Genomic DNA, 14477 nt, shown 5'->3' on the forward strand with positions numbered 1-14477 from the left:
AATAAATTTGTAGCAAATGCTAGGATACATATCCTTCCTCAGATTTTTATAATCTCTAACACTGACATTCTTCCACAGAATCTGGCCCTGGATAAATGATTACTACTATTAATTATACAACTCTTCCACAGAATCTGGCCCTGGATAAATGATTACTACTATTAATTATACAACTTTAAGTTACAGGTTGGGCTTCCCTGATAGCTCAGTTGGTAGAATCCCCTGCAATGCAGAAGACCCCGGTTCAATTCCTAGGTTGGGAAGATCCACTGGAGAAGGGGTAGCCTACCCACTCCAGTATTCTTGGGCTTCCCTTCTGGCTCACATGGTAAAGAATCCACCTGCAATGCAGGAGACCTGGGTTTGAACCCTGGATTGGGAAGATCCCGTGCAGAAGGGAAAGGCTAAAGAGCCTCTTGATGAAAGTGAAAGAGGAGAGTGAAAAAGTTGGCTTAAAGCTCAACATTCAGAACACTATGATTATGGCATTTGGTCCCGTCACTTCATGGCAAATAGATGGGGAAACAGTGCAAACAGTGACAAACTTTATTTTGGGGGGGCTCCAAAATCACCACAGATGGTGACTGCAACCATGAAATTAAAAGACACTTACTCCTTGGAAGAAAAATCATGACCAACCTAGCTGCTGCTACTGCTGCTAAGTCGCTTCAGTCCTGTCTGACTCTGTGTGACCCCACAGACGGCAGCTTACCAGGCTCCCCCGTCCCTGGGATTCTCCAGGAAAGAACACTGGAGTGGGTTGCCATTTCCTTCTCCAATGCATGAAAGTGAAGTCGCTCAGTTGTGTCCGACTCTTCGCGACCCCATGGACTGCAGCCAACCAGGCTCCTCCGCCCATGGGATTTTCCAGGCAAGACCTAGACACCATATTAAAAAGCAGAGACATTACTTTGCCAACAAGGTCTGTCTAGTCAGTTCAGTTAAGTTCAGTTGCTCAGTCGTGTCCGACTCTTTGTGACCCCATGAACCGCGACATGCCAGGCTTCCCTGTCCATCACAAACTCCCGGAGTTTACCCAAAACCATGTCCATCAAGTCGGTGATGCCATCCAACCATCTCATCCTCTGTCGTCCCCTTCTCCTCCTGCCCCCAATCCCTCCCAGCATCAGGGTCTTCTCAAATGAGTTAGCTCTTCACATCAGGTGGCCAAGTATTGGAGTTTCAGCTTCAACATCAGTCCTTCCAATGAACACCCAGGACTGATCTCCTTTAGGATGTATTGGTTGGATCTCCTTGCAGTCCAGGGGACTCTCAAGAGTCTTTGCCAACACCACAGTTCAAAAGCATCAATTCTTCGGCGCTCAGCTTTCTTTATAGTCCAACTCTCACATCCATACATGACCACTGGAAAAATCATAGCCTTGACTAGACAGACCTTTGTTGGCAAAGTAACGTCTCTTCTTTTTAATATGCTGTCTAGGCTGGTCATAACTTTCCTTCCAAGGAGGAAGCGTCTTTTAATTTCATGGCTGCAATCACCATCTGCAGCAATCTTGGAGACCAGAAAAATAAAGTCAGCCACTGTTTCCACTGGTTCCCCATATATTTGCCATGAAGTGATGGGATCAGATGACATGATCTTAGTTTTCTGAACGTTGAGCTTTAAGCCAAATTTTTCACTCTCCTCTTTCACTTTCATCAAGAAGCTCTTTAGTTCTTATTCACTGTCTGCCATAAGGGTGGTGTCATCTGCATATCTGAGGTTATTGATATTTCTCCTGGCAATCTTTGCCGGAGTCCAGCTCCAGCAGCCAGGGAATCAGCCTGAAGGGAAGAGCAGTGTGAGCTAAGAATGATGTAGCCTCTGACTCCAGATGTGGGGCTACATGTTTATTTCAAGCATCAGGTCTTCTTTTATACTTTGATAAAAGCATTAGGTCAGAGGTTTGACATTTTCAGTTTCCCCTCACCCAGATTTATTGTCTCATTGTTGCCCTTCAAACAGAGTTCCTGCTTTGGGGATTCTCTGTTTACTTATGATTACATTGTAACTCATGCTTATGTCTGGGCTGCATACCACATTCCTGAGTTTATTTCTTGTCTTTCTAAATCCTGCTTGCCCCTAGTATCCTAAGCTCTCTATCTCCTAAAAAAGCTTCTAAACTTTTTTTAGGTTTATTCCTAAACCCTAAACTCAGCCATGAAATTAAAAGATGCTTACTCCTTGGAAGTTATGACCAACTTAGATAGTATATTGAAAAGCAGAGACATTACTTTGCCAACAAAGGTCCGTCTAGTCAAGGCTATGGTTTTTCCAGTAGTCATGTATGGATGTGAGAGTTGGACTGTGAAGAAAGCTGAGCGCTGAAGAATTGATGCTTTTGAACTGTGGTGTTGGAGAAGACTCTTGAGAGTCCCTTGGACTGCAAGGAGATCGAACCAGTCCATTCTGAAGGAGATCAGCCCTGGGATTTCTTTGGAGGGAATCATGCTAAAGCTGAAGCTCCAGTACTTTGGCCACCTCATGTGAAGAGTTGACTCATTGGAAAAGACTCTGATGCTGGGAGGGATTGGGGCCAGGAGGAAAAGGGGACGACAGAGGATGAGATGGCTGGATGGCATCACCGACTCGATGGACGTGAGTTTGAGTGAACTCCGGGAGTTGGTGACGGACAGGGAGGCCTGATGTGCTGTGATTCATGGGGTTGCAAAGAATCGGACACGACTGAGCGACTGAACTGAACTGAAACTCAGAAAACTTCCTTTGCCATAAACATTTCCCTCACAAACAGGTCTCAGATAACAATCCTTCCCATGGCCTCAAGCTGCGGCCTACGTGCTCATCCTGGGACATTCTTTGTAAAAATCCTTGAACAAATGTCAATGGTTACTTTATAGATTATTTTCTGTGCACAACTGCAGAAGGCTTTGTGTTTTCTCATGCTCTTCTCAAGAACAATAAGCACCTTAACATTTTTTCTAGCCAACTCAACCGAAGAAAGGAAAAGAACAAGTCAGAATCACAAAACCTAACTCCTTCATCCTGGGACCGTGCCTGTGGGATGAGGAGAGGGGGTTGGGGCCATGCCTCCATTTTGTCAGTAATGCCTAACGCACCTCCTGACAAATCTTGATTCCAGCTTGTGCTTCCTCCAGCCCAGCATTTCTAATCATGTATTCTGCATATAAGTTAAATAAGCAGGGTGACGATATACAGCCTTGACGTACTCCTTTTCCTATTTGGAACCAGTCTGTTGTTCCATGTCCAGTTCTAACTGTTGTCTAGTCAAGGATATGCTTTTTCCAGTAGCCATGTATGCATGTGAGAGTTGGACTATAAAGAAAGCTGAGCACCAAAGAATTGATGCTTTTGAACTGTGGTGTTGGAGAAGACTCTTGAGAGTCCCTTGGACTGCAAGGAGATTCAACCGGTTCATCCTAAAGGAAATCAGTCCTGAATATTCATTGGAAGGACTGATGTTGAAGCTGAAACTGCAATACTTTGGCCACCTGATATGAAGAACTGACTCGTTTGAAAAGATCCTCATGCTGGGAAAGATTGAAGGAGGGAGAAGAAGGGGATGACAGAGGATGAGATGGTTGGATGGCATCACCAACTCAATGGATATGAGTCTGAGTAAACTCCGGGAGTTTGTGATGGACAGGGAGGCATGGCGTGCTGTAGTCCATGGGGTTACAAAGAGTTGGACATGACTGAGTTACTGAACTGAACTCAAGTTGCAGGATTATGAGGAAAAAAAAAAACAAAGAGTTACATTTAAGAGTGACATTTTCAGGCTGATGAAAATATGTACTTCTTAAAAGAAACCTTAGTAAGGTTTTTTCAAGATATAAATAATTGTGTGGGAAAAGTATTCAGCACCCACTGACTTAAATTTTAGGCTCTTAACTTGATACCACTTACTTGGTAAGTGGAAAAGGTGAAGAATCTCAATAAGTATTGCCCTTCTTACCTTTCACCACATGAACTTGCCTTGACCCCCCCAAAGATATTAGTTCTCATTACTAGGAGAAGCCTGTATCTTCTTGTAAAATGTATTACAACTGTAATTAAATAAATGAGTGGGTAATTAATCATTTAATATCCATCTTATCAATAGAAAGTAAACTCCAAAGGGACTATATTTGCTTGGCATTTTTTAAAAAGATGTGCAGGAAGTACTTATACAGGTAATTTAGTTTTGAGGTTTTTTGTTTGTTTTTTAATTTTATTTATTAATTGGCCACACAGTATGTGGGATCTTAATTTCCCGACCAGTGTTTGAACCCTGCATTGGAAGCATGGGATTTTAACCACTGAACCACCAGGGAAGTCCCCAGGTAATTTGCTTTTGACCCAAAATGCTTATAGCACTTATACCTTAGTGAACAGAATCATTTTCCAATAAAGATATATGTGTTCTATGTCTGTCACCTTAAAAATAATTTTCCATTTTTTATTATGTATACAAATTAAATAGCTTCAAAAATCAATGTTTTTTAAAAAAGGAAAGAAAGATGAATTATATATTTAGAGAATCCAATGAATTCTGCAAGCAAATTAAAATTAAAAAATAAATCTAGCTTTGTTCCCCTCTTCAAAAGTTATACAAAGCATATCTTTAATTTGAAAATTTTAGAAAATGAAATTTTCAAAAAACATCACCTACTACTTCAAACTCCAGGAATAACCACTGTTAAAATGTGTTATATCAAGAACTCTACTCAATACTCTGTAATGACTTGTATGGGAAAAGAAACTTAAAAAGAGTGGATATATGTATATGTATAACTGATTCACTTTGCTATATACCTGAAACTAAGACAACATTATAAAATTAACGATGCACATCTAGAGAACATCTGTCAAACAGAAGTACAGTTGTGTGCTTCTAAAAATAGAGAATTATATTTAGATTTTTAGGTACCAAAATCAGAGAAAAGCAAATTCATATTTATGCTTTTTGTGTTTATAAGGCTTTAAGAATTCTAAATAAACTGTCTTATTTTACATTTGAGGAAAATAAGCCACAGAAAAATTGTGATTTTCTCATAGTCAGGAACAATATGGAATAGTCTCTCATATAATGCTGCTGCCTTGGGAGCACTTTGATGAAATAATTCATTCTCTAAGTACAATGGTAAACGCTGCTGAGCTGGGTTGTTTGCCTATGTTTTAAACAGAATTTGTATACAGGGCATACTCTCTTATGAGAGAAAAATCATACGTGCATTCAAATATGAAATCTTTGATTTTAAAATGACCATTTAAAAAAAATTACTATCAATTCCTTACCAAAAATATGCAACCAAAATTTTTATATGAAGCACTGCTGCTGCTGCTAAGTTGCTTCAGTCGTGTCCGACTCTGTGCGACCCCATAGACAGCAGCCCACCAGGCTCCCCCATCCCTGGGATTCTCCAGGCAAGAACACTGGAGTGGGTTGCCATTTCCTTCTCCAATGCATGAAAGTGAAAAGTGAAAGTGAAGTTGCTCAGTCGTGTCCAACCCTCAGCGACCCCATGGACTGCAGCCTTCCAGGCTCCTCTGTCCATGGGATTTTCCAGGCAAGAGTACTGGAATGGGGTGCCATTGCCTTCTCCACGTATGAAGCACACTGACAGTTTAAAAAAGAAAAAGTTCAAAACTCAACTCTCTATGTTGATTGGGCATAAATTTTAACACTTTACTATCTTTCACAAATATGCTTAAAATAAGTATTTTCAGAAAGACAGTAGAGAACATACTCAGTCTTCAAACTGAACTTAAAGAGCTTGAATGGTCCCATAAATCTGGAATTAACTGAACCAATATATTAAGAAGACAAATCAGAAAGATGCAGTCAAATTCATCACTGAAAATGTTTTTAAAGATTGAGAACTAGGTGTGTTGTGCATTATCACATTTATGACAGAACATCTGTGATTGGTCACCACTATGTCTTACCCCAGTTTTATCGCACAAGCGTAAAGTATGAAATGATCCAACGGCAAATAATTCTCCATCTGGAGCCCAGGCTACTGAGGTAATAGGATGCTCATGAGGTTGAGAACTGTAGAGAGGACGGCCATAACTATCCCATACCTACGAAAGCAAATTTAAAAAATCTTTTATAACATCACCACATTATTACAAACAAGTCTGCTTTCCAATAAAATATCAAGTAAAGATTTAGAAATCATCATTTTATAATATTAGCAATTACATGTCTTTACTATCCACAAAGGTTGGGGGAACTGGGGGGTAAGCTGTATTCCTGGAAACCTAAATATCTCAAAGAAAAAGTTATAGAACATTGTGATAATTTTGGATTTTACAAAGGTCTGTCTAGTCGAGGCTATGGTTTTTCCAGTAGTCATGTATGGATGTGAGAGTTGGACTGTGAAGAAAGCTGAGCGCTGAAGAATTGATGCTTTTGAACTGTGGTGTTGGAGAAGACTCTTGAGAGTCCCTTGGACTGCAAGGAGATCCAACCAGTCCATTCTGAAGGAGATCAGCCCTGGGATTTCTTTGGAAGGAATGATGCTAAAGCTGAAACTCCAGTACTTTGGCCACCTCATGCGAAGAGTTGACTCATTGGAAAAGACTCTGATGCTGGGAGGAGGAGAAGGGGACGACAGACAGAGGATGAGATGGCTGGATGGCATCACCAACTCAATGGACGTGAGTTTGAGTGAACTCCGGGAGTTGGTGATGGACAGGGAGGCCTGGCGTGCTGCTATTCATGGGGTCGCAAAGAGTCCGACACGACTGAGCAACTGATCTGAGCTGAACTGAACTGAAGTCTTTAATTAATTCTAAAACCTATCCATTGTAATCCTTTTAAATTTAATAATAATATTCTGTTTTTTGCTTAAATTTTTTTTGTTCAATAAGTGCTCTATCAACTTTCCCTGAAAGTATTTATTTGAACCAAATTTTCTCCAACTATATTTACCATAAATCTTATTCTTCCTCACAAATTATTTTGGTCTGGAGCTGATTAACATTTAATAAACCAGTATGGTTGACTTTTTAAACCTTAAATTGATTTAAATAGTCACTAAAACAAGGCATTGTATTCGTGTTACCACTCATTAAATCAAATTTTATAGGTCAATGAAATAGGCCAAGGAGAAAGGCAACACTTCAAAATACCACTGAAAATTATAAAATAACAATTTCCTAAATTGTCAGATTAAAAGATATGACTAAAATGAAGGACTTGAAGAATATTCTTATATGCTAAATACTTTTCACCAAAATTCGATTCTTTCAACCAGGTGATAAATTCAAACATTACATACCTTATATTTACAGTCTTCACCAGCAGATAAAATCAAATCATTGACAGAGTTCCAATCTACTTTTAAAATAATGCCATCATGAGCTTTCCACTAGGAGAAAAAATAAGATATAAATTATAACTTCAAGGGCACTGAAAATTTTCTAAGACTTGTTTTTTTTCAGCCTTTTTCTAGTGTTCTCTAGTCTTCTTTGAGAAAACTCCTATCTTCCTTTCATAGCCATTATGCACAGCTATTTGTTTGTTTCATTTCTGATTTAAACTAATGAAAAGCACCTTGCACTATGACATCCACTATATAACTCACATCCTTCAAGTCTCAATAGCCTGGACCCCAGATGGAAAATCACTTGCTGTTAAACTATTAAAAGCCTGAAGTTTGTGTGATGATAATGGAATGAATATGAATATATGTTATGTACTCCAAAACTTAGTTAAATCCAAGTTTTTCTCCCTTTGCACAGCTAATCCTGTTATTGATACTGCTTTCATTTTTGTTTGCTAATTCTTTTCTTTAAAAAAAAAAAAAATCTTCTACTATATGGACATCGTCTTTATTACTCCCTTTATTCTTTCCTGTTCATTCCCCTAAGATTCATTCTCTTTACCTTCATATCCTTAGAATAGACACTAACTACTCTGAGAACCTTCTGCTGTATTTACTATATAACAAAGAGGCTTTCTACAGATATATATATCCTATACATATACAGAATACACACATATTTGTGTATATATCTACATAAGTCACACCAAAATTGGCAAATCTAGTAAGTAAATATGGATGTCTTCTCACTCTTAAATATAATTTATGTGCTCATTTAGCTCTTACCACACATGTAATTAAAAGCCATTAGTCTTTCACTATATTTGAATAATATAACTGAAAAAAAATTTTTCTTGAAGACTATAAGGTACGTTTTAATGTCTGAGTCAACTAAATTTGCATCAAAGAGTGACTGATTTCAAGGATTTTCATTCTACAGATCCTTCCCAATCTATTGTTCTTCATGTATATGGAAAAAAAACCCACATCAAATTAGGGTCAAATAAGCAACAGCAGCAAGCCCTAAGAATAAGCAATAATTCATAACTTGCTTTATCAAAATACATAAAAATATACAATGTCAAAAACAAATGTTTTGAAAGCAATAATTTTCACAAGTTACTTTAAATTAAGCCACTGTCCTGAAATAAACTGCAAACATAAAAATTTCAATATACAAACATTATTTATTTTAAAGCTAAAAAAATAAAATGTTCATATTTAAACGTTAGGAACAAAACATGGTTTAAATTTTCCTTATAATTTAGGATATCACTTATACAGTACATATATTTACACATTATACATAATGCATATACCATTTTCAATTATTTCTTAAGGTATTAGGCATTTTGTGAAATTCCTCTGAACCATGAGCTCCTTAAAGGCAGAAACTATGTTCTGTTTCACTTTGAATATGTTATAGTACAAGGCTTACACTCAACATAGTACCTGACATATAGTAAGTATGCATCACATTCTCACTGACTGACTAAATAAACAGAAGTTTCTTCACTATGAAACCAAGTTCTGGGCCTCTAGAAGAGTCCCTAAAGCTCTTAAAGGAAATTAAGTGTACACTTTTGAACTGTATTCTACAAGCAAGAATTAAGTAAGCATTCTTTTTTGTGAACAATCTAAAGTTGAGTATATATTTATACCCAAGGAAAAACTGCTGGAACTTTAGTTTTCCAAAAGAAATAGAAGATTTGCATTAAATTACGAATTCCATTTAACTCCTTTAACTCCTTCACTTTAGCTGAATTTTTCCCTCCACTATTTCCTGAGTCAAAGGTTTCACCGAGCCACAAAACCAGAACTTTATCAATGGTGATATACGCATCTTCCTGAGCTTAATTTATATATGCTTAATTACAGGTATCTAAACAAATCACGGGCTTCCCTGGTGGCTCAGACAGTAAAGAATCTGCCTGCAATTCGGGAGACCTGGGTTCAGTCCCTGGGTTGGGAAGATCCCCTGGAGGAAGGCATGGCAAACCATTCCAGTATTCTTGCCTGGAGAATCCCCATGGACAGAGGTGCCTGGCAGGCTACAGGCCATGGGATTGCAAAGAACTGGACACAACTGAGCAACTAAACACAGCACAGCACAAACAAATCATATATTTATAAATTAAAAGATTCATTGGGCCTGCTTTTGCTGTATGATTTCAAAGAACATTTTCAGGGTATAAGTGGTATGGAAGGACTTTGACTAAAGGCAGGAAGAACCAAACCTCTTCCCTAGCTTCTTCCCCTTCTGTTGTTTCACAGTTCTTAGCAGAGTGTTCCTCATGCAGTAAAAATGTAAATACACAATGACTGTATGGAATATGTACAGCATAATTCTACACAGAAGTGACTAATATGGAACCGCAAAGTCATTTCTATATCCTTACTCTCCAAATTCTCTATCTACTGAACTGTTAAACACAATGCGTCTTGGGAATTCCCTGGTAGCCCAGTAGTTAGGACTCTGAGCTTCCACTGCCAGGAACCCAGGTTCAATCCCTGGTCCAGGAACTAAGATTCTAGAAGCCACACAGCATGGCAAAAAACAAACTAAAAACCCTGAAGTTTCTTCTTAAAACACTTTTATCCCTTCTGTAGCCAGTGAATCTCCAGCACCAAATCCCTGACCTATTAACTGGCCTCCTTGTCTCTAATTTATTAGTGGCTAAATAAAAGTTACAGATGACATAATAACACCATAACATCAATAATAACAACTGCTCTTTATTGTGTACATTCAATATTTTTATTATATGCACTGTCCTATGTACTTTGTAATTTAACTCATTTAATCCTCACAATAATCCTATCAATTAGGTATTAGGATCACATCTAAGAGATGAGAAAGCTTAAGCTCTGAGATAATTTTATAATTTGCCTAAAGTTACATATAAGTAATGAACATTTGAACCCAGGTGACTAACTCCAAAATCTATATTTCTATTACCTACACTATACCGTGTTACTATCAAAATATGAAGAAAATGATTCTGCCTCTTCACACTGAAATCAAACATCAAAATCTCAGAGATAGGCTTAAAGGTTTTCCATTAATTTGTCCTACCCTGACCTGTCTTAACTGCCACTATTGTTCTGCTTCCCTGTAATTGGTAAAATTATATATACCCAATTTGTTCTAAGCATTACATTGACTCCCCCCAACCCACTTTCAATAAATACTAAAACAATTCTAGGGTCTTAGAGAAAGTTCAAGGGTACTGAACAGACAATGGGGAGGAGGGGGAAGAAGACACTAGAGATGATAAAAAAACCATCTAAACAAGTTCTTAAAGTTTTATGATTTAGTCCCATTCTGTCTCAAATCTATCCATGTGAGGCTGACTGTGCTAAATTTGAATTTTGTGCCAAATCATGTAAACATATTTATGATTTACTGATATAATGAGAGTTGGAATAAGAGGGAAGTGAACCTTATTGGAAACATCAACAAGTATTCCCTGTTCTATAATAAAGGCTGATAAAACCACACACTTAAAAGCCTCGACTATAACAAGACCACCCAAAAGAAAGGGACTCCTAAGAAAGTGACCTCTTACTGAGCAGTCTGGCAGATCCTGATAACAATTTACAAATGCCTGAGAAGTACCTGTAAAATTTTAGCATTTGGTTGAAGCGGTTTAATGATCAGCTGCTTGCCTGCTGTATAAAGAACCTTTTCTGAATCAGGGCCCCATGCTACGGAATACACTGGTGTTCCTGTAAAAAGAAAAGAAAAAAAACCAAAAGATAAACTTTAATTATCATGCTTTATAAAACAGAGATTGTTAGGAAAGTCAAAAAACCAATTTGGGGTATCATTTCATTTCCTCCTTATTCAATGGCCTATCCAAACTGGAGTATATAGCCTGATACTGAAACATAAAAGGCAAAATAAATATGAGGTTAGGGAAAGTTTTGCTGTCTATCAAGTGTGGCTTTGGCCTGAAAGTTAGGCTAAAGTATTACCAGGATAAAGTTGACTCCACTTCCATGGGAAAGATACAAGTTTGATTCACCCACCATACTCGGTAAATCTGTTTTCAATTTCCTAGGACAGGAATTAGCGATTCCTAGGATACGAATCCTAGAGATAAGATTTAGGTATTTTTTAATTCGATTACTTCACAGATTACCTAATATCTTCTGGAAGACTATGCTTTCTTTGAATCTATTTTTTTTAAATGAATATCGTATCAATTGAGAGCATTAAATTACCTGTAGTCCACTGTCTGACCCAGTTACCTATTCATTAGAATCTATTCATTAGGGAAGTGAATCAAGGTTATACAATTAATCTATAAAATATTAACCCATTTATATTTATAAAATCAAGCTTTTAAAAATTGTCTAGGATTCCTAAGTCAGGCTATTATAGTAGCTGACTTTATGTGAGTGAGTGAATAAATCTTTCAGGAATTTACATTCACAGTAAAATGAAATCTGAATCTAAGGATTTATGAGCAATCAGTAAGATGTGTTTATTGAAATGGAAAACCCAATTGACTGAATCAACAGGGAGCAATCAGCAATCAACAGGGAGTAAATTTTAGTAAGATAAATGCTCTAATTGGGTTTCCCTGGTGGCACAGTGGTAAAGAATCCACCTGCCAATGTATAAGATGCAGGAGACTTGGGTTTGATCCCTGGGTCGGGAAGATTCCCTGGAGAAGGAAATGGCAACCCACTCCAGTATTCTTGCCTAGGAAATCCCATGGACAGAGGAGCCAATAGTCCACAGGGTCACAAAAGACTCAGCAACTAAAACAACAACTCAGTGCTTTACAGGACTTTTTGTTGTTCAATTGCTAAGTCACGTCTGACTCTTTGCAACTCCACGGACTGCAGCATGCTAGGCTTCCCTGTCCATCACTATCTCTGGGAGTTTACTCAGATTCATGCCCCTTGAGTCAGTAATGCCATCCAACCATCTCATTCTGTGTCATCCCCTTCTCCTCCTGCCTTCAATCTTTCCCAGCATCGGGTCCTTTCCAATGAGTCAGCTCTTCCTATCAGGTGGCCAAAGTATTGGAGCTTCAGCACCAGCATCAGTCCTTCCAAAAAGTATTCAAGGTTGATTTCCTTTAGGACTGACTGGTTTGACTCCTTACTGCCCAAGAGACTCTCACAAGTCTTCTCCAACACCAGTTCAAAAGCATCAATTCTTTGGTGCTTAGCTTTCTTTATGGTCCAACTCTCACATCCGAACATGATTACTGGAAAAACCATAGCTTTGACTATATGGACCTTTGTCAGCAAAGTGTTGTCTCTGCTTTTTAATACCCTATCTAGGTTTGTCATAACTTTCCTTCCAAGGAGCAAGTATCTTTTAATTTCATGGCTGTAGTCACCGTCTGCAGTGATTTTGGAGCCCAAGAAAATAAAACATGTCACTGTTTCCACTTTTCCCCCTTCTGTTTGCCATGAAGTGATGGGAACCAGACTTAGAGGACTTAGAAAATCTGATTTAGATCTAATCCAAAAAACTCCATAAGCATTCCTTCCATGGTATAGGTTAGATATTATACTGGGTCTAAATTTCCTGGTCAGTTGGTGACACCTAGGATTGTCTTGATTCAGAGGAATCTACAGATGGCCAATGAGATGGTTCACCTCAGAAGGTACTTCTTCTATTCTTAGTAACTACATTCTCTTGGAACATTATCTGGGAGTAGCCAGGAGCTGACCTGGGCTTCAAACTAAATCTCCAAATGAACAGAGTTCAACTCTAATAAACTCCCCAGAAAATGTAAATCAAAATTTTAGATATTCCAAATGTGATTCTTGGTAAGCACTGTAAGGAAATATGGGAGTAAATTACAGGTTCCTTCTTTATTCCATTATTACAGTTGCAATTATTATGCAAAAAAAGTAAATTTATATACTTTAATATCAATTATCAATGCTTCATGAATATACTCAGTAAAATTACACTTTCCTCAGTGTATACAAAACTATGACAAACATCTACCCCCAAGGAAATAATTCAGTAAACACAACTCCCATTGAGTTATACAGGATGTGACTCTAGTGCTTTAGTTGTGGTAAAAGATATGGTTTGGGGTATAGGATGAAGAGCCAGGGACTCTTATGTCCTCTTTCACATTGAATCCGTGGCCCCATTAAGTCAGCTGTGTCACCATTTCCTTGTTTATAAACCTTATAAATCTTCAGAATACTTACCTCCCATGTTGGGATGTGGAGATTATTCATTTCCTGCTTATAATTTTTAAACAATAATACTGTTAAAGAAACAGATATAGTAACTTAAAGAATAAAACAAAATAAGCTTATAGAGGAAAATTTAAGCAATTCCTTTGTTAAAATACGTGGTTTTTAACCACATTCCTTCAATCCAAAAACAAAAGGAATTTTTTATGATAAATAAGCAATCCTAAATAAGATCAATAGCTGCCTTATTAGTTACAGCTTCCTAATCAGCAATATTCAAAATGTATATAACATCAAGAGCTAAGAGAATGTGTCTTTATATTCATTCTTTACATTTAGAATAAAATGTTAAGTGTGAAATTCCTGTATATATGAATGTCTTTATTGCTATACAACTTTGATTTATGTGGTTCTGGAGAAGATTATTGAATGTGGATGAATTAGCTTCATAATGAAAACAATGATTTCTATTATAAAAAAAATCCATCTTACTAGCATTTGAAACAAATCTCTAATATTTTTTAAATGTTTTCTAAAAACATTTGCTAAAGCTACATTTCACTTTGCAAAGTCAGTATGGGAATAATAATACAGCCTTCAGGTTAAAAAACTTAACAACAAAAAATTTAGCAAATCATGTAACAAGATGTTATGAATTTCATCTTTAACAAAAATGGACAAAAAACACAAATAGTTTTGCAATAATTAATTTCTTGCTTTTTATACTGGGAATTTTTATTTATGCTCCATTTCAGTTAAGACACTCAAAAAGATCTTGTTTTTCTGACTTTGTACACTAAGATCATGTGATCTTTTTGACATTTTTTAAGAAACCACATGCACCTGGGGTTGTGTTAAATGTCAGACCCTTATCTCTCTGTAAAACAAATTATCTAAATTCTTTCAACCTGTTGAAGGCATTTTAAACCACAGAAGAGGAGACAAAAATGTATTTCAATTGTTTTAAGGAAGTACATGGTCAAATATACCATGTTTTTCACATT

At 37.3% G+C, this 14477-nt stretch overlaps 1 protein-coding gene across 9 annotated transcripts in view; it reads right to left on the reverse strand.

Moving 5' to 3' along the window:
• IFT80 (intraflagellar transport 80) overlaps window positions 1–14477 on the reverse strand; it is a 131698-nt gene that overhangs the window by 80028 nt on the left and 37193 nt on the right. For all 9 annotated transcript variants that reach the window (XR_015160985.1, XR_015160984.1, XM_086392507.1 and 6 more), the window contains 3 exons: window positions 10913–11022; window positions 7249–7338; window positions 5909–6046 (listed from right to left, as the gene is read on the reverse strand). Coding sequence is in view for 7 of the 9 variants with exons in the window: in XM_086392507.1 (XP_086248633.1) it covers window positions 5909–6046; window positions 7249–7338; window positions 10913–11022 (338 nt within the window). In the remaining 2 variants the exon portion in view is untranslated. The remainder of the gene's footprint in view (window positions 1–5908; window positions 6047–7248; window positions 7339–10912; window positions 11023–14477) is intronic.

Source organism: Bos grunniens, chromosome 1 (assembly GCF_055505025.1).
Source record: "Bos grunniens cultivar Pamir isolate PY7600 chromosome 1, Bosgru_T2T1.0, whole genome shotgun sequence".
NCBI classification, from domain to species: domain Eukaryota; kingdom Metazoa; phylum Chordata; class Mammalia; order Artiodactyla; family Bovidae; genus Bos; species Bos grunniens.